This window comes from Pezoporus occidentalis, unplaced genomic scaffold (genome assembly GCF_034315485.1).
Source record: "Pezoporus occidentalis ecotype Australia unplaced genomic scaffold, CSIRO_AGI_Poc_V1 ctg50, whole genome shotgun sequence".
Taxonomy (NCBI): domain Eukaryota; kingdom Metazoa; phylum Chordata; class Aves; order Psittaciformes; family Psittacidae; genus Pezoporus; species Pezoporus occidentalis.
In genome coordinates, this window is record NW_026915836.1 from 2,287,756 (window position 1) to 2,312,616 (window position 24,861).

A 24,861-nucleotide genomic window follows, 5' to 3' on the forward strand; every position below is an offset into this window, starting at 1 on the left:
TGCTCTTCTCATTCTAAATATGGGAATACAGCAGTACTCACAGTCAGGGAATCTCCCAGTGCTCCTATGACTTTGATATCAGCAGGTTGTAGCTCATGTGCTAAAAAGTAGGAGAAAAAAAGCAGGATTATTGACAATTGAGACAAAACACAGTTTAACAGAACAAAGTTGAAAGTGTCTTGTTCCAATCCAATCACATTTTTACAGTTTTTCAGGGAAAACAAACCTCAAATTCTGTGTCAGCTAAGCAAGAGGCATAACTTCTCGCCTTTGCTTGCAACAGTTTACTCAACTAACACAGAAATCAATGGAACTTAAAAGATCTTCAGAAAAAAATGAAAACAGATCAGATACATTATGGGGTACATACATTCAATCTCTTTCAATCGGTTTTCAGGTTTGGGTCATAGATCAGATTGGTCAAACTTACTGAGCCACTAACCTACCTAGGCAATATTAACCTGCCATGTTGCTGTATATGATATATATATATATATATATATATATATATATATATATATATATATATATATATATATATATATATATATATATATATATATATATATATATATATATATATATATATATATATATATATATATATATATATATATATATATATATATATATATATATATATATATATATATATATATATATATATATATATATATATATATATATATATATATATATATATATATATATATATATATATATATATATATATATATATATATATATATATATATATATATATATATATATATATATATATATATATATATATATATATATATATATATATATATATATATATATATATATATATATATATATATATATATATATATATATATATATATATATATATATATATATATATATATATATATATATATATATATATATATATATATATATATATATATATATATATATATATATATATATATATATATATATATATATATATATATATATATATATATATATATATATATATATATATATATATATATATATATATATATATATATATATATATATATATATATATATATATATATATATATATATATATATATATATATATATATATATATATATATATATATATATATATATATATATATATATATATATAATATATATATATATATATATATATATATATATATATATATATATATATATATATATATATATATATATATATATATATATATATATATATATATATATATATATATATATATATATATATATATATATATATATATATATATATATATATATATATATATATATATATATATATATATATATATATATATATATATATATATATATATATATATATATATATATATATATATATATATATATATATATATATATATATATATATATATATATATATATATATATATATATATATATATATATATATATATATATATATATATATATATATATATATATATATATATATATATATATATATATATATATATATATATATATATATATATATATATATATATATATATATATATATATATATATATATATATATATATATATATATATATATATATATATATATATATATATATATATATATATATATATATATATATATATATATATATATATATATATATATATATATATATATATATATATATATATATATATATATATATATATATATATATATATATATATATATATATATATATATATATATATATATATATATATATATATATATATATATATATATATATATATATATATATATATATATATATATATATATATATATATATATATGACTCTGCTGGTTTTGGCTGGGGTAGAGTTAATTGTGTTCGTAGTAGCTGGTATGGGGCCATGTTTTGGATTTGTGCTGGAAACAGTGCTGATAACACAGGGATGCTTTTGTCACTGCTGAGCAGTGCTTACACTGAGTCAAGGCCTCTTCGTCTCGCACCACCCCAGCAGCGAGGAGGCTGGGCTGCTTTGCTTTTGTGTGTGTGGCTTTTGCAACCGTCTATAACTCAACCCACAAATTTTGTCACTTTTACGCTTTTGATTCTCTCCCCATCCCACTGCGGGGAAGTGAGTGAGTGGCTCTGTGGTGCTTAATTGCTGGCTGGGTTAAACCATGACAACGATAAATGTGATTGTATTTATCCACAGAGGGCACATCTGCTGTGATGCAGAATTTACTGTGTATGGCAAGACAGACTTTCTCTGCTGCTAAATGCATCAGCTTTTGCTGTTTGCTTCCCATCTAGGAGAGGTTTTAAGAACAAAAAGTAGAATCTTTCTTATTTGTGATTTTAGCTTACAAGTTCTTTCTCACCTGATGCTGGGACACGACTGGATGAAGCCTGTTCGGAACACAACAGGTCACTGCCCCAGTTCTGCAATGGCAAGTTACAAAATTGGTTCACCATGATGATATGGAATTCTTATATGGTTTAATTGTACAGCAAAGGGCAAAACCAAATTAAGACACAGATCCAAGTTTGGTACCTATATAGCTCAACAGTCCTTTCCTCCTCTTTGTTGAATACTGTCAAAACGTTAATTACTTTGGATGAAATTTTCTCACCAAAGCATAAAACCTTTCCAAAGATGAAATATTTAATTGAGAAATATTGCTTATGGTAAATTTCATGAGGAGGATTATTTTTTCCCTCTCTTCTACAGCCTGGAGATTTTGCGCATGACCTAGAAAGTGGGGTCTCCAGGTTTTCCATCTCAAAAGATGTAACAACAAACAAAACAAAAATCAATAACAAAATCCTCTGCAAATCTATAATACTAACTTATTACGTTGTATTTTCCCCCATATACCTTGCTAGAAAACTATTCTTTTCCTAGAAACTTTCAAAAAGGGCTTGTTTTCACTGAATATAAAATGTGAAAAAGTTTGAAACTTCAAAAGTTTCCGTAAAGACAGCTATTAGCCTCTAAATAATTGCACTTTGCCATGCCAGGGGAGTTGGAACTATATGATCTTCCAATCTAAACCATTCTATGGTATACTTGTTGGTGATATCAGAGCTATTATGCTTATTCCACCAGTTGAGGAAATTGAGTGAACCACGCATTGCAGAACATCTTGGTTCACCAGCAGAGACAGCTGATGAATGTTCCACCCACACTTATCGATAGTGAGCAACAATATTGTTATTGTTGTAATGGGCAGTGCCTGCAAGAGCAAAGAGCTGCTTATGCTGATGCAAAAGCAGGCCCTGCTTGGAGCAGGAGGTTGGACGAACGTTATCCTGAGGTCTCTTCCAACCCCAATTATTCTGCAATTGCACTATCCTACCATTCAGAGAAAAACTACGTGGAGCAGTGTTCTTTAGAAAGCAGACTTAGTGTTAAAATCATCAAGACAAATTCATCTTTTCTCGTAAAAGAAGATGGCTCTACTATCAGCCATCTAGCTAAAGGCTGGTTGCAGAGGGTAGAAAGGACAGCTGGAGTTATTTTCAGATCAAAGAGAGAACTGTTTCTTTACTCTCTCTACTGTTTCTTTACTTTGCCCTATCACTTTAAAAGCTATTGCTGATGAGATTCAGTGGAAGTACAAGATAACCCATTAAAAGTATAACTCTGGCTTTACAGATAAAAATCGATTTCAGTATTGCAAACTATGTTTGCTGAAGCAAAACCAGCTGTTGCTCTCTGTAACCCTCAAGGCACATAAAGATTTTCATCATTTAGCTAAGCAGGAGGACCCCCAGTATATTGAACTAGACCAGCCCATTTTGACTGTCATCTCCAACCACACTTGGTCTGCATGCCTGCAGCCACTTGTCAAGATCAATTAAGTGCCCCATTTCTTCACATCCTACACAAAGTTTGTTTCAGCAGTTTCTTTAATGAACCCTGTGGTAGTTGCTCAGTCATTGTGGAAAATGAATCTCTTTGAAAATGGATTCCTATCACCTTTGTATCTAACCACATATCCAATATGTAAAGGTGACTGCCCTCTGCAGGTTAAGCTTACCTTAGTGCATGGAAGTACAGTGGCTCAGTAAGAGAATATGGAAACCTTCCTCAGAGCATATGGGGGCTCAGGGCTATACGTTATCTTCTTGCTACTGTTATAGAATCATAGAATAGTTAGGGTTGGAAAGGACCTTAAGATCATCCAGTTCCAACCCCCCTGCCATGGGCAGGGACACCTCACTCTAAACCATGTCACCCAAGGCTTTGTCCAACCTGGTCTTGAACACTGCCAGGGATGGAGCATTCACAACATTCACAACTGTGAGGAGCTTGCTATTAATGATGCATCCCAGGTACCCTACTGTTGACCAGAGTTGTGATACAATTGCACCTATTAATACAATTCTTTTTGTTTGGCTTTTAGGGAGAGTTTAACATTTGTTTACAGAGAAAAAAAAATGCAGTGCAAGATAGACTTCTCTTTCTAAAAACTGGTAATAGTTTATCTCATCTATACATCCGGGCTGATGTGTGAACAGTCACCAGATACAGCTTTGCATGCGTCACAGAAAACACAGCAAAAGATGCAACAATTACCTCTATTGGCTCATCAGTGGGCTCCACAGGTAGGTGTGTGTAGTTGCTATTCTTGTATGTTGCCAGGAATGGTTTGTCCTGGAGAAAGAGGAATACATAAGAGAAATTAGGCAGTAAGCGCATGGCACAGACCACAGCAAGTGATACCAGGCATCACTAAGAAAGTAAATACATAAGCTGCAAAATGGAAATCTGGATTTTGAAACCATGTTGCTTTCTTAAAATTCAGAAGTAAGATTTATGTTCAGCACCTTATGGCAAAAATGACATATACCAGGTCCTGATTGCAGTTTAACATCGTCCTCTCCTAACCTTTCACAAATTACTTAGATTTTGTTAGATATTTAATCCTTTTAAAAGATACCAATGTAAAGTCTAGAGAAACCTGACAGCAGAGGGGAGATGAAAAGACTGATTACTGAAAGGATCACTCCTCTCTGAGAGAGACTGCATGAATTGCATGGTTATTTTTGTTCCCTACTAATGCAACACGCGTTCAGGAAGACATGCACATTGTATAGGCTAAAAAATTTCACTGGGATGTCTCAATTAAGAGCCATTCCAGTGGCTGCATGAGGAGGTCTTACAAAGCACTAACGTATTTGATTGGAAGACTCACTATTCTTTTATTTGCAGGGTTTTACCCTACTTTAAGTTGCCTCAATACAAATGATTTTCCTTGGCTTGCTGGGCCCTTGCAGTCTGGCACACCTGACATTTTGATGGCCATGACTGCTTAAAGCAGATAGAATTTTAAACCTGCAGTGAGAAACTGTGGGAGCAATAAATGGAATTTGTGGGTGTCAGAATCTGAAGTAATTCACTACTCCCTTCAGTAACACAGGGGGTGAAATCCCCTGGAAACAGTTTATTTGTTCCTTTGTATCAGTGCCACAGAGCTTTCTGTGCAGGAAAAGCTACTGGCACTTCCATCAGTGACTTTCTCAAAGCACTGTGGGCTTACCATTTCTGAAAACAACGGCCACATATTCTTTGCAAGGGCTACTAAACTTTTCTGTGCCTACTTCTGAATAGGAGTAGATGAAGGGAAAGAAGGAGAAAAACCACATTATTTGGCACTGAAGAAGTTGCTAAGTTAATTTAAGCTGCCTGGAATGAATACTGGGTAGATCAATTTAAGTGAATCTGAGGACGTTTGAAACATGCCAATTAATAACTCTCAGATCTTCCTTTTTTGAGATGATGAATGTGATATGGACAAAATCCTCTTCTATGACCTGAATGACTGTCTCCAGACCTGAGATAACAACTCAGCTCTCTGATCTGTTCAGTTCCTTGGCCTCCTTGTTGAAACTGCTGAAGAGAGGGAGCCAATTATTGCTGACTGCAGTGGTTATTTCCACGTGCTGATACCTAGCAACTGTACTGCAAGTTCAGCAGCTTGTTTTGTAACTGCAGAAGCAGCTTCCAAAGAGTCTGAAGTATCCCTGTTATGGATCAGGCCAGGAAAACCAACCTGGTGCTAGATCAAGAGATAACAGATAGTGGCATTGATTCTGATGGGAAAGTTAATGCAACATATTCTGTTATTTGCTGTTTGACCTGCCTCTGTACTTCACAGCAAAACAGAACCTCTGCTACAACTAAACCCATACCAATCAGCGTGTTGTCAATTAGTATTCATGGCACAGTAAAAGGTTGAGGGACACCAGAGCAGGTATATGAGAGCACCTGCTCACTCACAGGTAAGCAGAGAACCAAAGTTTCCAGTAAACTTGTTCCAGACATCCCAAACCCCTGCTAACTGCAGCACTTCAAGCACACAGAGCCTCTTGATGCCCAGCTTCCACAGCATGGGTATATTTACCTGAGTTGGACAGTCAAGGACAATGTCAGCCATGAAATCAAACGAGTCAGCTTTCTGGTGTACAGGTTGTAACTAGAAAGGAAGACAACAAAAACCCCATTTTATAACCACGTTGGCCCATCTTACATTTGTGTAACAAGTCTAATTTAAAAGAACCTCAGAATAGCTCTCAAATTTATATAAAACTGCCTGTATTTACAGACCTTGATTTACCCAAGGCTGAAATGCGTCTGCTTCTCAAAAAGAACATGGCAACTGCATAACAACAGAACAACTCTTGAAAGAAGCTTAAAATGGGAAGTGGAAAACTACACTGGATCAGTTGAAACTCCTGGAGGCTTTTGGCAGGCACATGAAGTACCTTGGAATTTCGCCAGCAGGCAAGGTCATAAACTCTTTTCTCTTGCATAAAAGACAAGAGGCTAAGAGTCCCTCAGTTTTTATCACTAAGCTGCATGATGGCATCTCCAACAAAAGGCTGTTTATGCATAGAAGATTGAACCAAATTTAATCAGAGGTACTGTGGGATGATTGCAAGCAATCATGTCAGCTGTTAAGACATTACCCCAAAGTATATAAAAGTTACCATCCAGGATCCAAGATGCCTCCAACTGCATATTGCACTGCACTGCAACGCAACGCTAAAATGGGTTTGCTTAAGCAGTCTTTAACGACTCATTTTCATTAAGTTTTACTCACTTCCAAAGGTAGTAAAGCTAAACTGAATTAAAGCCACTTTAATTCCTAATGAGACATTCACAACGCATGGATTTAAAACAAACTTCTAAGTAATCCATTTTAAATTGACACATGCAGTTACAATTCTTTATTTGGTGGTTTCCCAGAGCAGCCCATAGAAACATCATCCTTACTGAATGCTACCCTGCCTTCCATGACAATGGGTGAAGTAGACTTGAAGTCACTCAGCTATAATCACGCACCTACAGCACCACTCTCCTCCCCACGCACTTTCAGAAGCGAGAGGTTCTAGGCTGAGAGCAGCACCAAATATGGAGGGTATGTGATGAGTTAAGAAACAAACACAAAGGTCCAGCAGTATGCAGGCTTTCATTGCAATGTTTATTACAGAGATTAGTTCAATAGCAGTAAGGTGTAGGTAAAGACCACATTATATGCAGAGCCTGTCACCTTACCAGTGAATTCCAAAGAGCCTTGGCAAGCTGAGCATGGCCTTTCTGGCTTGGATGGAAGCAGTCAGGCGCAAAGTAGGAGAGATCTGGATGCCCATCCTACAAATGAAAGCATAAAGGACACCTGAGTGCAGAAGAATCCACACCGCTCCAACTTGGGGTTGCTGAGGCCAAATCGGAGCCAGTAATGAGAGGCTCATGCTGCTTTTTCTTGCTGATCCAATACAGAATTGTCTCGTGATTACCTGGTGATACACAGTGTATGTCAGCAGGTCCATGAGCTGCCAGAAACACTTAACTAGAGATGCTCATGTGCCTCCAAGAGCAGATCCACCCAGAAATAGAAAACCCATCATTTTCTATTTCGTGTTTAGCCTCCTCTCTGAGCAAAGCTTTACTCTGATACAGATACTGGAGCATCTGAAGGAAATGGAGTTTGGACATTTAAGTATCTTGGCTTTTGTGTGAGTACTGAGATGAGGAGTTTAGGTCACAGATGACTGAAACAAGATTTCGTTTGGTCAGAGTAGCTCTTCCTCAAAACTTGAGCAGGTTTTGATTCAGTGTGTTTAGGCTAGCCTTATTCGAAGATTAGTACCAAAATTTGCATCTATATCTTTTGGCATGTTTAGGGGTAGAGTTTTCAGTTCAGGAACATCTGAATGAGACAAGAAGAATAGAAAACAGCATCCTGAACTCCATTAAAATCTGAACTAAGTCTTGTGAGACTATAAAATATTCAGAAATATTTTGCTGCTGCTTCTGTTTTCATTTCTGTGTTCTCTATCTCGGTACCAAACCAACTTGGGATGACTTCACAGGAACCAGCTTCACCAAAACACAAAAAAAACAAATCCCTGTCTGGTTTTCCTGTGAAGGTTTCCACCGGTTTTCCAAATTTGTCTGTAGCAGCATCTGAACTCTTCAAGCTTGTCCCTGGCTGTTGCTGGCAGTTTCAGGATCAGTTCAGTTCAGTTATTACAGAGCAATCCCAGCTCAATATTTTGCCCTGTCTACTCTTAGCTCCAGGTGAGATGAGGAAGTGCAGAGGCATGTGAAAATTTGCAAGTGGAGTTTCAGTTTCAGAGAAGGTTTCGGTCATTTTCATCCTTTATGAGGCTTACAACTCAAGGAACTGAAACATAACTGCCAGTAACAGGAAAAAGGGCTCACTACATAAAACTGCTATACCCACTAGATCATATGTAAACTTCTTTTTCTGTTGGACACAGAATAATGAGTTATGGGACATAAAGATGTCTCCAGTGAGCAGTGCAGCAGCGCTGCTTTTAAACTGTAACTTTGTACCTCTGGCTTTTATTAATCGTGTTGTATGTTCAGAAAGAAAAATATTTCTGTACCCTTGAGAACCAACCTCTTCGTTCAGGTTTTGATTCCTTTTCCCAAACAGTAATTCATATTACATATACTGCATAATATGTAAAACCAAGAGCTGCTGAGTATATGAAGAAATCTGATGTACTGTACCAGAAAGCAACCAGGTTTAAAAAGAAAAGGACAGAACAAGATGAAAGTATTCTCTATAGGTTAGACATGCACACTTAGTCCTTTGCATGCAGAAGTCTCCTTAGACTGTACCTGACCAAGAGAAATCTTGGGATTTTGGAGGAAAGGCTGGATGACCACTGTGAAATTTTCATGAGTGTCGTATCTGCCAGACTCCAACAGTCTCCGAATTCCAAGCTACAAGAAACAAAAAACCATCACCGATAATCCATCAACGTCTCTGCATCATAACTGTGGTTTTGGCTTGTTTTCTGAAAGCCCATGAATTAAAAGGAGGTTTTACTTGTTAACTGAAATAGCCACGGACGTTGGCAAATGTGGCTTGCAAAGTGGCTGAGAAGGCTGGAACACAACACTGCAACAATACTGTCGGGAACAGGATTTTGGTAACCAAACTCCCACCTATCCATCTGTACTAGGAAACAGAGCTCTTCTGAAGGGCTTTGCTGCTGGTTTTGGTCATATGGTGTTTTGGGTAGCATCAAATTACCTTCTCTTTAGCTCATAGGGCCCATATGGGTAAAATGCTGCTATAATGTGTTGCTTTGTAATCAAGAGCTTACCTCAACTGGAAATCAAGTTACTGCACCAACTCTTGGTAAACACACCTGGTAATCTCTGGTGGCTTCCTTCACCATTGATAAATTTTGTGAGTTTTCTTCTTCTGTGAGAACACAACTGCACAGGTAACTGTGGGAGAGGTTAGAGGAGAAAACAGGAATAGAGAGAATTAGAGTTCTGAGAATGCACAAGTCATCCTTTGTCACCCAACATCCTCGTGACATGGGAGTAATAAGGAAACATGTACAGTTGTGTTTCTGTGGAAACGGCTTATCATCCTTGCTGTTGTTCATCATTTCAACCCTTAGTCTTATGTTCTGCCTCATGTGAATGGTGCTGCTCTAAATCAGTTTGATTTCATTCCCAGCTATATCAAAGTAAAGTACACTGTACTTTACTTTGTGATAGTTTGTCCCTTTCATTACACCTTGGCATCCAAAGGTCCTGAAGCTTGACGAAGGCACATACCTGTCCCTCTGAAACTAGAAAATAGATCTTTGAAGTTTACTGGCTGCATTGCCTCTGAGCTGGTACATTTCCAATCAACAATTCCTTTTGCATTGCCAAAACACAGAATTTGTCCCTGTCTGGAGGGTCAGCAATGAATGCAAATTACCCATTGCAATAAAGCCTCTACAACAGGAGAAACCCGTCTACTCTGCAAATACTTCACGTTCTGTAAAAGGCCTGAAAATCCAAATGCTTGTGGGCTTCAACCCCACCTTGAGGAACCCTCAAGGAGGTGTATATTGTGTACCACAGGAAACCTTACAGCTCTGGACATGGACAAAATGCGTGGATTCTCTGACAACACTTAGGTCAAAGCCAAGAGAAGGCAATGCCATGAGGCAGGATGATGTCCACACTGCATGGAATGTCTGCAGGACTGTAGTGCTACCTTTGATCATCAGTTCAAATGAGGAGAGAAGCATGGAATAAGAACACGCTTTCTAATCATGGACAGTAAGCTCAGGTACAAAAGGAAGTCAAACAAGTCTTACTCTGCCATGTAAGTGGGGCACTGAACTTGAGTGTCCACAAACAACTGTCTCAGAGGGTGGAGGTCCATCACTTCAACCAGACTCACTAAAGCTTTCGGAACCTGAAAGGTAAGTTAGACTTTAGCGTAAAAGCAACTGATTATGCAGCCCATGCTGCATTTATTTTACCCTAAAGTCCAGTCATTTGACCCTCTCTTCCTTTTCTCTCCGTCTTCTTTTCTGTGTTTTTTTTTTTTAACTTCCTTTCTCCATTGCTGAAGGGAAGAAAAAAAAAAAAATAAAGGAAAGTAAAAAAGCAACAATTCCTCCCCAAACTCAGTTTTTGATCCTTCTCCAACACTGTGGCCCAGTGTTACTGTCTGCCATTTCAGACTGCATCTCACTACTCTCAGATTGACAACACAAAAGGAAATGCTTTTGTAGAAGTCGATGGAATATGCTTGGTGCCAGAATGGGAAACAACACAACAAAAGCAAACAGACAGAACAGCTAGCACCGGTCAGTCAGGTACCAGTACAAGCTAGAATGCAAGGACAATTTCACAGCACTTGCCTGCTCATGCAGAATATCAAGAGTTTCTTGAATCCTCCTGGTGAAATTCACAGCTGAGTAGTGATCCTGAGAGAAACAGAAGAGATTACTGCTAAGTGGAGACACAAAGCATTTGGGTTGGGAGGCTGGAGAATCAGATTAATTCACTTTCTTTTCTGGCACACAACACTGCGGTTGGTCTACTGCTCTTGCTTCTTTCTAGAGACAGGTATTTTAAGCATATCAATTAATTCAAAATGTAGACTGTCTGGGTGAAATTTTAGGTTTAAAATAAACCTTGTTGAGTAGTATATTTAACTCAAATCCACTGGGTCCTTCATGTAAAGATGCAGGAAGGAACCCAATCTGAATGCATGCTGAACAGCATAAACCAAGCAGCCATAGGTGTGCTCAGAGCCAGCCGATAAGCTCTCATAAAATGAGGTGAAATCCTTGCTAATCAAGGTCATAGCTATAAATAAAGCTATAAAACTTGGTGGCAGCAGCGAAGATGCCTAGTGAGGCTCCTGCAGGAGCAGCAAATTTCTCAAGCACAAGGGGGTACAGGAGAATTGAAAATGGTCACAAGAATTTAGCATTTTAAAGCAGGAGAGTAAAAGCTGGCCTCTCCTTGCCACCTGCCCACTCAGCTCCCATGATCTCCTTATGGCAGCCCTAAAGGCTTCTCTACAATCCAGAGAAGCATAAAATTCAAATGGCACTGGGCACTGCGCAACTTCCCTAATATGCACCTTCCCTAATACCCTTCCTAGCACCTCCCTACACTGTGAGTTATGGGGTAATGACTCCTGTAGGATTGGAGTGTCGGTAGTTCAAAGCAGTACAGGTCTTTCTTGGGTGTCTTAATGAGGCTGTGCTAGGAGTAGAACAGTTACCACATCAGAGGAGTGAAGCTTTTCTTCCATTTTTTGCTCATGGTTGAAAGACAGTAGCAAAGACAGTGATTCTTACCTTGGAGTAAGCCAGAGAGAACAAAACCATCCGATGCTGTAACTGGTTTTACATCAGGGCACTGCCAGCAGCAACCCCCATCAAAACATACAGCAACGCATATATAACTCATGTGAAGGGTCTAAGGATCCATGGATTTCCTTTGATGTGCTTCTACATTCACATCACAATCCCACTACAGTCTCAGTTAACCAGTTCACTACTCACAGGGTCTTTGCAATAGTTGCACAGATCGTTGCCTCCGATATGTACTGTTATCAGCTTCCAGTCAGCACTGAAGTCAATTCTCTGTGCAATAAGGAAAAAAATCACAAGCCTGAATTTCCTTGACTTTTTGATATGCACACGGTATCACTGCAGGTGGATGTATTGTGTGAAGCAACACGTGTTTCTTTTCGTGTTGTAAGATTAAAGGAGTCCCAGGCAACTTACAGGATCAGTTTGCATTAGTCTCAGAAGATTTCTTGCTTGGGCTGGTAAGTGCCTGAGGAGGAAGACAACTTGTGAGTGAAAGAAGCACCTGTATGGAAAACTCAATATTATCGCTCTCCAGACATCTTAAATCAAATTGTCAGATATCATAAGGGCTGAGTGAGGAGACAGTACAATACTCATGTTGCTGTGATCAAATTACAAATTCGTATCTTTGTGGAAAAATCAATATCAAATTGAACTTGAATCCTGATTTCTTTCTAATTCAATGATTAATCTGGAACCATAAGTTTAGCTGCTTTTACAGTGCTTAGCACCTAAACCAGCTGAAAAGCCAGACACAGAAACGTGTTTGTAAGCAAATGAGGTGGCCTGTTTAGAGCTAGGTGGCCACCAGTCTATTCCTCCTGGACTAAAACAACAAGGGGATCCCAAGTCCCCTTATTTAACCGATCTCTTGAGCAATGTTTGTGCATAAACCACACCTCATCCCCCTGCAAAGCTGAAGCGTTTCAGAGTTCACTGTGCACACCTCCCTCATTTCTGTAGCCTGCACCCGGAGCCAATACTTCCTTTTCAGTTATGTAAAGCATCTCTGTGCACGCTGCCTTTCAGGGCAAGTAAAAAACAAAGAAACTCTCCAGATTACTCAGGCAGGTTAAGATGACAGCCTTGCTGTTTTCCAATAGCCAAGTGAGCACTCCCTCTATCTCTTTTTTGTATATATACACACACATATACATTTTTATATATATATATATATATAAACTTCCATGAATTTTGAGTTACTCAGATTGAACGCTTCAACCTTGTTTGACTGCCCTGACACGCTGATCCTCAAATATGCATAGAAAAGAGAATGTGGTTGGAAAGCTTCAGCCTTCCAGGCAGCTTTGTCCTATGGTATGAGCTGCATCTCCCTTCAGGCTCTTGTTAGAAACACTTCACTGGCTGTCTATCATTTCTGGAAGCATTTCAGCTGACATTAATAAGCATGACGCTTGTTCTGTATGGCAACCAGAGCTTAGCTCTCCGTTGCAATACCATGTTTACTGGAGGAACAGGAGATCTCTCTCACCACCCTTCTCCAACGGAATACTGGTCTAATGCTAACATAAGTGTATTTACTGGGCAATGAACCCTGTCATACATCTACTTGTGACACAGACACTGTAGGCATGTAATAGTTCTGTTCACTGTTACCCTTGTCCAATGTCATAACCTACTTATTTACATCCTAAAGCTATGACAAACCACAAGTGCTCACAGTTTTCTTCTGTTCTTACTATGGAAACCCCTAAGCTAGGGCATCAACTTGAATATTGATCCAGAGAAAAACACCACTTGTTGAGCTGACTGCCTGCAACACCTCCATTTTCTCATGCAGTCACTGAAACACTGGTGCATCCTGAACCAATGCAGTCAGTAAGATCTAACATGAATGAAGCAGTGCCAGCAATCACCCATCCCTGAGCTGCACTTTCCACCAAATATAGATCCTGATCAGCAGAAACTGTTTGCTAAAGGGAAACACAGATATTTTCAGTTCTTATCACCTGTTCTCTACTCTCAGTCCTAAATTCTCAACCTCCTTCTTTGACACGTGTTGGAGATCTCAGCCAGGCTCTGCTTCAGCAACATGCTTCAGATCTATCCTTAACTCCAGCATGTATGTAAGCACTTTGGTAATGAATGCAGATAGGCTTAGATCTGATTCAGATCCTGCTGAATGAGACCTGCATTGCTACACTGCCATCAAGTTAACACAAAGCAGCCAGTGATTTCATTTTAAGACACCCTTACAGCTGGTTTCCAAAGGCTGGTAAGGGTGCAAAACTACCTGATTTTAGAAAGGTTCCAGTACTTCTGGAAAGCAGTTTCCAGACTGGTACCCAAAACCGAGAGAGGCCACAGAACAGTTCTGAAGTACCAGCATTAACTCCTGGGCTCTTTTTGCCCTTTGAATCAGAGGAAAATGAATATTTTTGGCTGATGAAGAATAAATGCTGGATTGCATCATCACTCCAGGACCAAATACCTAAGGCAGGAGAAACAGTTCCTTACATTTGAATACACTTCAGTGTTCAACTAGGATGCATTCATCTTCTCAGGTGCATCAAGAGCCCAAACAGAACAAAACAGACAAACAGACAGATGCACAGATGTGACAAAACAAAACCCCAAAAGAAGCATCTCAAATTTCAGGGATACTAGTGAGGTAGTTTACAGGACTTTACTTTTGCACACCTTTCTAGAGAGTCACAAGACAGAAACAACAGATGACTAGCAGAAATATGGGACAATTGTGGTCTGCATCTCCTTGATGGATGTTTACAAAGCACGGTCGCTGAACACAGATATCTCCACTTCATCATGTTTATCAAGTCCAGCTGCTTGCATGGGAAGAGAGAAGACTAAATGGTAGAGATGAAGTAGACAATTTTTCATTAGACTAACATGCATCAACTATTTCATTCAGCTAACTTTAACATCTTGGGTGCTACTGATACAAGCTGCTTGAAGTTTTATGGGTGACTTAAGAGGCTGTATATCCTGTTTCAAGTCTTCCTACCACTCAAAAAAAGCCTGTTTAGGGTTTAACTGACACAAAATACAAACCAGGCACCTATCTTATTCTTCCCTATAACAAGCAAAAGCTGAAACTAATCTGGATAAATGCTGTATTTAGAAGTATGTTAATAAATTCTCCTTGGTGGCTGAATCAGAGCCATAATTCTTGCACGTCTCAGTGACACACAGATACACTGAGTCATCACTAGGAAATAAAATGCCTTCTCTCAGGTATGGGCAGCTGTAGGATATATCAGGGCACCTAGCAGACTATGTCTCTCAGTAAATAAAAGCATTTACTGAGATTGCTGGTATGAGTCAGGATTACTCAAGGCCTGCAGGAGAGCAATAAATATATCCAATAAATCCTTACAATCTTTGCTTAGATATAACAAACTCAAACACCTCACTTAGCTTCTGAGCTTCACTTCCAAGACCTCTTTGGGAAGTAAGAGGGATTTTTTTTCTTTAAACAACCAAAATAAGGTCTGGGTAATGCCAACTAACAGTGTCAAATCCAGCCATGGGCTGCCAGAACCTGTGCCCAAACTATGACTGACTTCCAGCAGCCATCTGTTTTGTTAATTAAACAGCACTGACTCTTTCAGTAAGAAGCCAGGGATTTCTAGGATAAGAAGTACAGCAAAGCTCAACTCATGCAGCCTCCCAGGTGTGACTATAAGCAAGAAGCCAAATTCAAATGACTGCAGGACATTACAAACCCTATTATATTGGCAGAAGTGGTTGCAACTGCATCAGGTCTGCAATGCACCAAACCCCATATATGACCATCACTAACTTTTCAGATTCAAGACTGTGGCTGTTCTTTTTACTCTCTCTTATCCACTCCTGCTTGCTTATTCAGAAACCTGAGGCTAGAATTATGAAAGATTTCATCTACTTTTTCTCCTATTATCTCTTTAACATTTCACTACATGCTCACTTTCTGAAAATATCCATAATCTCAGAGATTTATTGACAGATAAATAGATAAATTAAGAGCTGTTCAAGAGGAAGAGTAGAAACCACCACCTCCAGTTTCTGCCAGTTTCTTGATTGTGGATTTCATAACCAGGACTGTTATCTTCATTTGAATGTTCAGCTATGAAATAAGCCCATACATTTAACAGGTTTTTGAGGGAATTTAAACCCTAACTAGTCTGGTTTTGCTTGCTCTTCAGAGCAAGTTGTGACAGCACATGAGACAGCTGAAAGTCAATTAGATGAAGCATCCATCACCTGCATATGTTAAACAAGAAGCTACATACTCAGCCTGCGCTCCAGGAACTGCCTGGTTAAGGAATGCATTCGACTCATTTGCACTCCCTGTACCAGTCGAATAGCCCACAGTTGTGACATTGAACTCTCGAAAGATGTCTGAAAAAGAAAGATAGCAACAAAGGGAAAGTTATTACACCTTCTGCCTACCCCAGGGACTCGCACACACCAGCACTGCTACAGCTCTGCTCTCTGACAGCACTGCCACAGCTACTGCAGCCTCCGGTCCTCTAGATGCATCCACCAAACAGTGGCAAAAAGGATCACCAGCTGGTAGTGATGCAGACAGCCCTGGGCTTGCTGTGCACTGCACTGTCACCGGTGGATACGATGAGCAGAATTAAGAATTGCTGTGTATGGTAATAGCTCATGTTGTGGTGGTTAAAGCCTAAAATAAGACCCTCAGTCATATGATGGTGGCTTTGTGAAGCAAACCTGAAGGGGGTTTCAGCCCAGCAGGAGCTCGTTTTCAGCCAGGGGATCTAGGTCTGCTTCATGGCTGTGCAAAATCTCTTACTACTGACAAATATGAAGATGAAAGCCTCAGATGCATGGCTCTGATGAAATATCATCTTGTTCTCTGTTACCTCCATAGTAGCTTACAAAAGGAAGTCAATAGAGTAATTCACAGCTGAGAGTGAAAATGGTTGCATTGTAAACTATAATCTCAAAGGTTGAATTTAACCACATTTCAAATAAAGGCTCTGTCAAATGTAATAGCATCCAGTGAATCCATTAATTGCTTATTCTGATTATATTCTTGTTACATTCTGCTTGTAATAATGGGCAACATACAGAAGGACAGTTTACTGTCCCTCGCCAAATAGAAGTTTATTATTAAAGCTGATCCAAACTGACTCTCGAGTGGCTTTACATTAACAATAGGCTGAGCTGCAAGAAGTTGCATGTTTCAGTGAAGAGAAAGTTAAAATTACTCCCTTCAGGTTACATGTGTGAGTAGTCAGCTATATTTACCAAAGAGGTCTCCTCTGTGCAAACATCTCCTTTTGGAAAAAGCTGCAGTGGATTATTTATTAAATGCAAAAGTTAATTGCATCACAAGCACAGACATAGCAGGCTTTTGTAGAGATTCAAATAACGCTCACCCAGCACTCGAGAAGGGAGGGGGAAAAGGAAGTAAGGGAATTTCTAGATGCTTCTCAGCTTCACTGATGAAGCCAGCTTTTTATTCATTAGTCCTATGATATTGTTCCTTTGAAAGGTAGCTCTTGTTAATTACTCTAATACAGCTTTGAGATACTCTGTAAACACATCATAAATTAGCCCTCTCCCTCTCTCCAATCTTGCCAATTAGATCTAGCAAAGCATTTACTTACTAGGTAGAGTTGTCATGTTCTCTAATGATGCATCTCCTCCAATACTAAAACAGGAAAGAGAAATCCTAATCACACATCTCTTAGCTGGACAGAGACAATAAGCAAAGTGGAAACCTACCACACATCATGAGAAAAAGGGGAGGGTGATTAATTTGGTAACTATCAATATATTGGATTACACGGAAAGGACAGACGTGGAAGCGCTGTTGGGGAAAATGGCTGAGGTTTCAGTCGTAAAGATGCTTGCCAGACGGATTTAATGGTCTTGCAGCTGTACAAGGGTGTAGTCAATCGTGAAATGGCAGAAAATGCCTGAGACAACTACATACTCGAATGGATGAGTCCTAAAGTACTGCAGATTAGAAGGTCAGCTTTGAGACCAGTTCTAGCCTTGTAAAGCCACTCAAGGCAGTACCAAACAGCCGGCCCATGGGAGACAAGAGAGCTCCAAGAGCAGCTCCTCATTCCCAGCTCCTGCATCCTGCACATTGGTGCTCTCTCAAGCTTTCCAAATTGGTGGGGCACACTGAGGCCATGCTCTGGCTTACGGAGAGGTGGTTAGGACAGCACAGAGCTGTTGAAATCAATGTCAACTGAGCTACATCATCACAGCAAACAAATTTAGTCTTTTACAAGTGTGTGCTGCATGTGGTGAAAGTTCTCCAGTTAAAAAAAAACATTTTCTGTGGTGCTACAGAAAGCTGTCAAATAGCAAATATTGAGAAGTCCCAAAAGCAGCAAGTTACGACTCGTTTGTGATTTTTCTCCAGCTTTGTAGATTTACAACTTGCCATCCCACCATAAGAATACAAACAGTCATGAGCAGCCAAAGATGAAAGTGTGAGAGAAGTCACAAGGCTAGCTTGAAATCCATTGCTTAAAACATTTTCTGTAAAGGCACCTTTTTGACAAATCCTGGATCTTGGTGCATCTTTCACAAGAAATGCTAGCCCAAAAAGCAACTTTTTTTTTTTCCTTTCAAATTTCTGACAGCTGAAAGACCCCAAAGGTGTGGAAAGGAATAATATTCTTTACAGGAGAGAATGCATCTCTCCTCGTCACTTTGAATGAAGACTTACCTCCAAGACAGTCCCCGATATTCAGTGCTCAAATCCAGGAGACTATCTGAGGCAATTCCTGTACCAGCCTACACATTAGTTTTCATTAACCAAATGAAATTAAAGCACAATTACTAATGCAATAGTCATACATAATAATTTCATTTACTTTTGAATGCATCTCTTCAAAAGCTTTGGAAAGCATCTGGTTTTCTAAAGTCTTCCTTCTGAAGAATGCTTCAATACCTTTTGTAATTATTTACAAGCAACTTATTGTAGGTGACACAAAATAAATGATGGAGGTGGGGAACAAAAGGTTTTTTCTCATGGGTCTAGAAGAGCTGAATAACTCATTTATGGTTGCATTAGTCAAGAATGATGAAAGCATCTCAAACAAACTTTCTGGCTAACGATAAGTAAGACTATATGAACACAACAGAGAAAACAAATGTATCTCAGAAGGAAGCACTGTGATATCTTTACACCAATTTGAAAAGCGTTTTGCTAAATGGAGAGTCTTGTAGCAGTACTACAGCAAGGAGGAAAGCACTCTACATTTATGCTAAACAAAGAGGCAAGCTAGCAACTACATCCCTCCTAAAATACCACCAAGAATTCAGAAGCAGGGTGCCTGGCAGCTGTGATACTATAGCTTCATACTAAATTTGAGTATGGGGTAGTACAGCACAAGACCAGGTAGACTGTTTGCTACTACCTCAGATTAAACAGCAATACTACATTTTCTTCCATGTACAAGCTTGCTTGGATTAATGGAAGACTTGTATTCAGAATGGCTATGCACAGACCAAGTGCAGCTCTGATACAGCAATGCACCACTGCACTGTCAATGAAAGCTCTATTCTCAGTTCCTACAGAGTATACTTAGAAGCAGAAACACCTGCAGGATCCTGGATATTATAACGTGGCAACCACAGCTATATACAGAATATTTGTCAACATTGCAAGTTTGCATTTGAAAGCTTCCATTTATTTCAGCAGCCTCCAGTGTGTAGGAGTTTTAGCAACATGCCTGCCAGAGAGTTGTAAAGGCTTCATGGTTTGTACACACAATATCGTTGTTGTTCAGGCTCAGATTCAGAGAAACCTATGTTCCAATTATGTCTTTCTGCCCAGTGTTTCCTTTGAGCTGGCTGTAGAGATCCAGTCTTTGACTGGTATGAAAACAGCAGGCAGAAGGACATAACTGGAACATACAATGGCCAGACCTTGAGACATATTTCTTTTAGACTGCCTCAGATAATCATTGCCATCAAGAGCTACATCTTGATAAAGAAATTAGCTATAAGTTAAAACAGGAACACACACACAAGACTGAATATCTTCTTAAATTGATAAAGTGAGAGGGCTCTTATCCTTGTGCATCCTTATCTCATTGAATAACATGCCACTATCCAACATCCCTTAGTCACACTCTGTTCCTGAAAGGAGAGAGGGAAAGGAACAGGTTCACCAGCCTGGTTCTGTTCAGAAAAACTCTGAAAAACACAGTAACCTAAGGCTGGTGCTGTGTCCCATTAGTTTCAACAGCATCTGATCGCTTCTGTCTGCAATTCAGACAGATATTTAGGCACCTCTTTAAAGGGTTTGCCTGTGTTTTGCCTGAGTTCAAAAGCATGTGAATATGTGCGTGGGGGAAACAGTGCTGGAGAACTGACACCTTCTTTCCTGTTCTAGCTGCTAGATCTATTATCATCCATGAATGAATGGATCTTTGCTTCTAGGTACAACAGCTATTTCCTCTCCACCGGCGCAGGCACATGTTTGCAGTTTTACCAAGAGAACAGTAAAAACCCTATCTTCTTACCGTCAAAGAATCCCCAAGGGCTGCTATAATTTTCACATCAGCTGGCTTTAGGGAATGCACTGCAAAGGAAAGAGAGAGACAGTTGAACCTGGATAGCAAATAGCTATTCCTTTTCACCACTGTGTGTGTGAAACATGCCATTGTGCATTCTGATGCTCAGACAAGGTTTTGCAATACCCAGGTGGTAAAACAGGAGGTCTCTCCAGTTCATCTCATGTGGTTGTAGCAGTAGCATACGTGTATTATTCAGCATGTCAGTGGTTAACATTGCTAGTGAAAAGACAGACCAGCAAGGAGCAAACAGTAAGTTGCAAACAATATCCAGCACCAAGCTGAAAGTAAAACAGCACAGTTTAGACAAAGCAGGAACAGGAAAGCTCTAAAAAGGTGGAGAAGAGGAAGAGAAAATGAAGTTATTTGAAAAACTGAATACTTGAAATACATGAAAAACATGACTAACATGCATGAAGCTGGATTTCCAGTTTCCTTCCCCAAGATTTAGGTGGCATCACTTACAGGCTATGTCAGCACCCAGATTTGGATTTTAGCATGGATATTTTGAAGTTCTCCACTGGCAGTGACTTAAGTGGAGCTACTTAATCAGAATGCTACCTTGCGTGACAGTATGGCGCTGTTTCTATTAAGCAGCTGCTGAGAAACATGACATCTTTTCTGAGCAGTACTTTTCACAGTCCAGCAGTCATTTCAGCAGAAATAAAAACCATCTTGAAGGGCAGTTGAAGGTTGTTCAGCCTCTTAACATAAAACAGGCAAGACTACCTGAAGTTGGAGGAGGGGAGGATGGAGACCTGTCCTCGCATAGCAGCTGGCTTCCATAATTCTAAAGAGAAGAATAAAGCTGAATAGCATTTGACTAGCAAATACAGTCAGTTGTAACTAGGATCTTCCTAGTAGAGGCCAGGTGGATAAACCAGAACCTCTTTAGCATGTAATTAACCAGACAGGTCTTGGCTGCTCATTCAATAGTCATATTTGGTATTGCTCAGATTAGGGTATCATCCTGCACTGATAACCTTGCTGTCCGAGCCTGTGTTCTTATAGGTGCTTCTGGATGTGTTTTGCTTAATTCTGGGGCTGCTTTCCTGTTCCATGCCATGCAGTCATCCTCCCAAGCCCCTTTGAACAAAGACTGATTTCACCTGCACTGCAGATCATGACTCATCTGGTTACCATACAGAAACAGATGCAGCAGAGTGGGATTATAATAACACAGTTGACACTTACTGGAGCTTGGTTAGGGTATATGTAATTACTGTTCTTATATGTCCTCAGGAATGGCTCAGCCTACAAAACAAGACAATCTCAGTCAATGCAAAACACCGGAAGAATATATGTAGATTTCCATTCCCCAGCTTTCAGTTCTCAGATGTCTGTAGATGATTAGCATCTTGATGCAAATGGAAACCCAAACAAACAAACAACCACCCCCCCAAAAAGGCATTTTTAAAATGCCTACAATAACAATGTGAGTATTTTCACACAGCCAGAACATACAGAATATGCTCAGGACCTCGCTGTGTGTGATTAACAAGAAGCTTGTGGTCTTACTGCAAGGCAGTCCCAGTGACCTTGGCAAAGCTATGCTGACTGGTGCAGCGTTTCTTTGCTTCTCTACTGAAGCTCTGTTATTCAGTGTGGATACTTGATGACCTTGACTAGGTAGGCCAAACACCCTTCCCTCATGTTTTTGCCAACCATGATGTGTGACTGTGAGGAAGCTTATTGCTCAGACAAGCTTGCTGCCCTCCATCTAACAGGGGAGCATTCATACTGCTACTAGTGGTAGGGGCACAAAATACATGGGCAAGTGCTCTAGGCAGTTGGTAAAGGCTCATGCAGACTCCCAGCCACCTATAGCACCTCCACATAAACACAGACACCTTTTAAACTTACCTCAGTTGGACACTTGAGAACAATCTCACGGTCCATTTGCTGATTATTTGTCTTCTCCCCTAAGGGTTCCATCTGTGGAAAAATGGGGGTGCACAGAAGCAAAGTGAATAAGAGAGAGCAGCAAGTAATGCTGTGCTACCAACCACTGGAAACCACCTCTGCAGCACAGCAAGACAAATGCAGTGTACTGCACCCATGCTAATGGCTGCCTCCATGCACTGCTTCTTAGCGTGCTGAAGAGGCTAATACACATACACCCCGAATGCGGTCTGATAATCAACATGCCAGGCAGGTATCATCGCCCTGAAAGAAGCCTCAGCACCCCCAGCCTTAACATACTCTGAGATTTACTAGCTGGATGTGACTGGTTTAACAGTTCAGGTGAGCTTTTTTCACATGATCTCTCTCTTCCTTTGTAAACACAATCAAGGGTTTGGAAGAGATAGGGTTAGCTAGATACTTGCTCCCTGAAGGGCTTTTTTGCTGCCAAGGGTAGGATGGAACAGAAAAGGGATGACCAATATATCCCTTAGAAATCTTACCATGTTGTTCCACAAAGCACGTGCAGCCTGGGAATGAGTCTTCTGGCTGAAGTGGAAACAGTCTGGGGCAAAGAATGAACTGTCCGGCAACCCCTCCTAGAGAACAGGATGAGTGCTGTTACAGAGGCAGTAAATATACAACAGGCTGTGCATTATCCCCTCTCTCTTCCAGAGAAATACTGCAGCTAACTTCAAACTGAAGTAGCTGTAAAGGCCTCTGAAGCCAAGAGAATGAAACTGGTCCAGAGAACACTAGTAATTCAGAACTAAGAAGCCTTGAAATCTTCTAATATAGGATTTTCAAAGTAATAAGGAATACAGGCCACTATGACTGTATGTATGGAATACCTGGGCACAGATCTTGATTGTATTGTTTATTTCTCCTGAGATTAATACACTATACTCTTCCGAAGAACATACTAAAAGTCAAACACCAAAGCACTGGAAGGGATTTGTGATGTATAGGGAAGATACGGGAAGTGCTCCCTGCTGAAGATTTTGAGCTAAATATCTACTGCATGGTTGTCTCATTGCTGTGGCATGGACTCAGTGTCCCAGATCATGTCTACAAGGTTGGTATTCCTGTTGCCCATTATCTACTATTATTCCATAAGCATTTTCTGCAATTTTAGATGTTAACTGAATCTTGAGTTAAAATTCATATAATATATATATATATACTGCACATAAATAATTATTAGGCTAGAAAACTGCTGGTCACACTTAAAGCCAAGACAATTTTAAAAAGCCAGTGGAATCACACCAGGATTTAATGTAGGGGCAGGCGTTTTGGTTGTTTTTACCTGTGTTTTTGGCATCTCGATATTCACTGAAAACGGCTGCGTGACCACTGTGAAATCATCTGTAGTGTCATACCTTCCACTCTCCACTAACTGGCGCGTTCTCTCCTAAAGAGTCAAAGAAAAGTTGTCACTGTTCCTCCTTTTACATTCAGCTTATTGAGTCCCTCCATCCATTTACATCTCAGCCAAGGCTTTCCCCTCCCTAACGCAGAAACCCAGACATGGCTGTGGTTTCCAGCTCACGCCGGGCAGCCACCACAGCTGTCTTTGAGGCACGCATCCCAGGCTTCTTTGCAGAGGCAGCCTGGGGACGGGTGCCCGACTGACACCAGCAATTAGATTTTCTGTCAAAAAGATGTTCTTCCAGCACCACCGAAGCGTCTTTGATTTGGCTGACGTCCCATGCCCAAAGTGTGTTCCTGAGTTATCGTGTTCTTTGACTTAATCTGATCTTCAAGAAGATAAATGATAAAAAAACCTGTGGGCTCTCTGATGTATTCTCCTTTCTTTGTCTCTTTAATAACCTTTCTTCTTGTCTGTTTTCCTGCTTTAATGAAACAGAGTCGGAAAGATCCTGAGCCTACTCCCATCTCCCTCTCACCCTTCTTTTGTTTTAATCACAACTACAAATATGTCAGTAAAATGAGTGGAAACTGTCCCCCATCTCCAAGTATTAGCTTCTCTGTGGTTGTTTGATCAACAGGAGGGTGATATTAAACCTGTAACATAATGCCGCATGTCTTACCTGATACCTTCTGTTAAAGTAGACCAACTTCTTGAACTCATTGGAGTTGTCCTCCAGGTTTAAAACACAAGGGCATTCGATCCTGTGGGATGAGAGCACGGTGCTGAGGTCTGCTCCTCATTTTATCACCATTTTTGAGATGACAAGCTGCAGGGTTAAAAGCTTCTTGCAGGGGAATTTCTCTCAAAGGCTGCTCAATGGGAGCAT

At 39.3% G+C, this 24,861-nt stretch overlaps 1 protein-coding gene across 1 annotated transcript in view; it reads right to left on the reverse strand.

Annotated features, from left to right (window-relative positions):
• PLB1 (phospholipase B1) overlaps positions 1 to 24,861 on the reverse strand; it is an 89,943-nt gene that overhangs the window by 18,708 nt on the left and 46,374 nt on the right. Inside the window, exons 26-46 of the mRNA XM_062636966.1 lie at positions 24,655 to 24,736; positions 23,910 to 24,014; positions 23,107 to 23,202; positions 22,565 to 22,636; positions 21,896 to 21,955; positions 21,431 to 21,491; positions 20,651 to 20,709; positions 18,847 to 18,914; positions 17,768 to 17,811; positions 16,421 to 16,529; positions 12,582 to 12,633; positions 12,357 to 12,437; positions 11,199 to 11,264; positions 10,647 to 10,747; positions 9,693 to 9,774; positions 9,157 to 9,261; positions 7,561 to 7,656; positions 6,407 to 6,478; positions 4,579 to 4,656; positions 2,378 to 2,438; positions 42 to 100 (exon numbers count right to left, since the gene is read on the reverse strand). Of these exons, the coding sequence (XP_062492950.1) occupies positions 42 to 100; positions 2,378 to 2,438; positions 4,579 to 4,656; positions 6,407 to 6,478; positions 7,561 to 7,656; positions 9,157 to 9,261; positions 9,693 to 9,774; positions 10,647 to 10,747; positions 11,199 to 11,264; positions 12,357 to 12,437; positions 12,582 to 12,633; positions 16,421 to 16,529; positions 17,768 to 17,811; positions 18,847 to 18,914; positions 20,651 to 20,709; positions 21,431 to 21,491; positions 21,896 to 21,955; positions 22,565 to 22,636; positions 23,107 to 23,202; positions 23,910 to 24,014; positions 24,655 to 24,736 (1,609 nt within the window). The remainder of the gene's footprint in view (positions 1 to 41; positions 101 to 2,377; positions 2,439 to 4,578; positions 4,657 to 6,406; positions 6,479 to 7,560; positions 7,657 to 9,156; positions 9,262 to 9,692; positions 9,775 to 10,646; positions 10,748 to 11,198; positions 11,265 to 12,356; positions 12,438 to 12,581; positions 12,634 to 16,420; positions 16,530 to 17,767; positions 17,812 to 18,846; positions 18,915 to 20,650; positions 20,710 to 21,430; positions 21,492 to 21,895; positions 21,956 to 22,564; positions 22,637 to 23,106; positions 23,203 to 23,909; positions 24,015 to 24,654; positions 24,737 to 24,861) is intronic.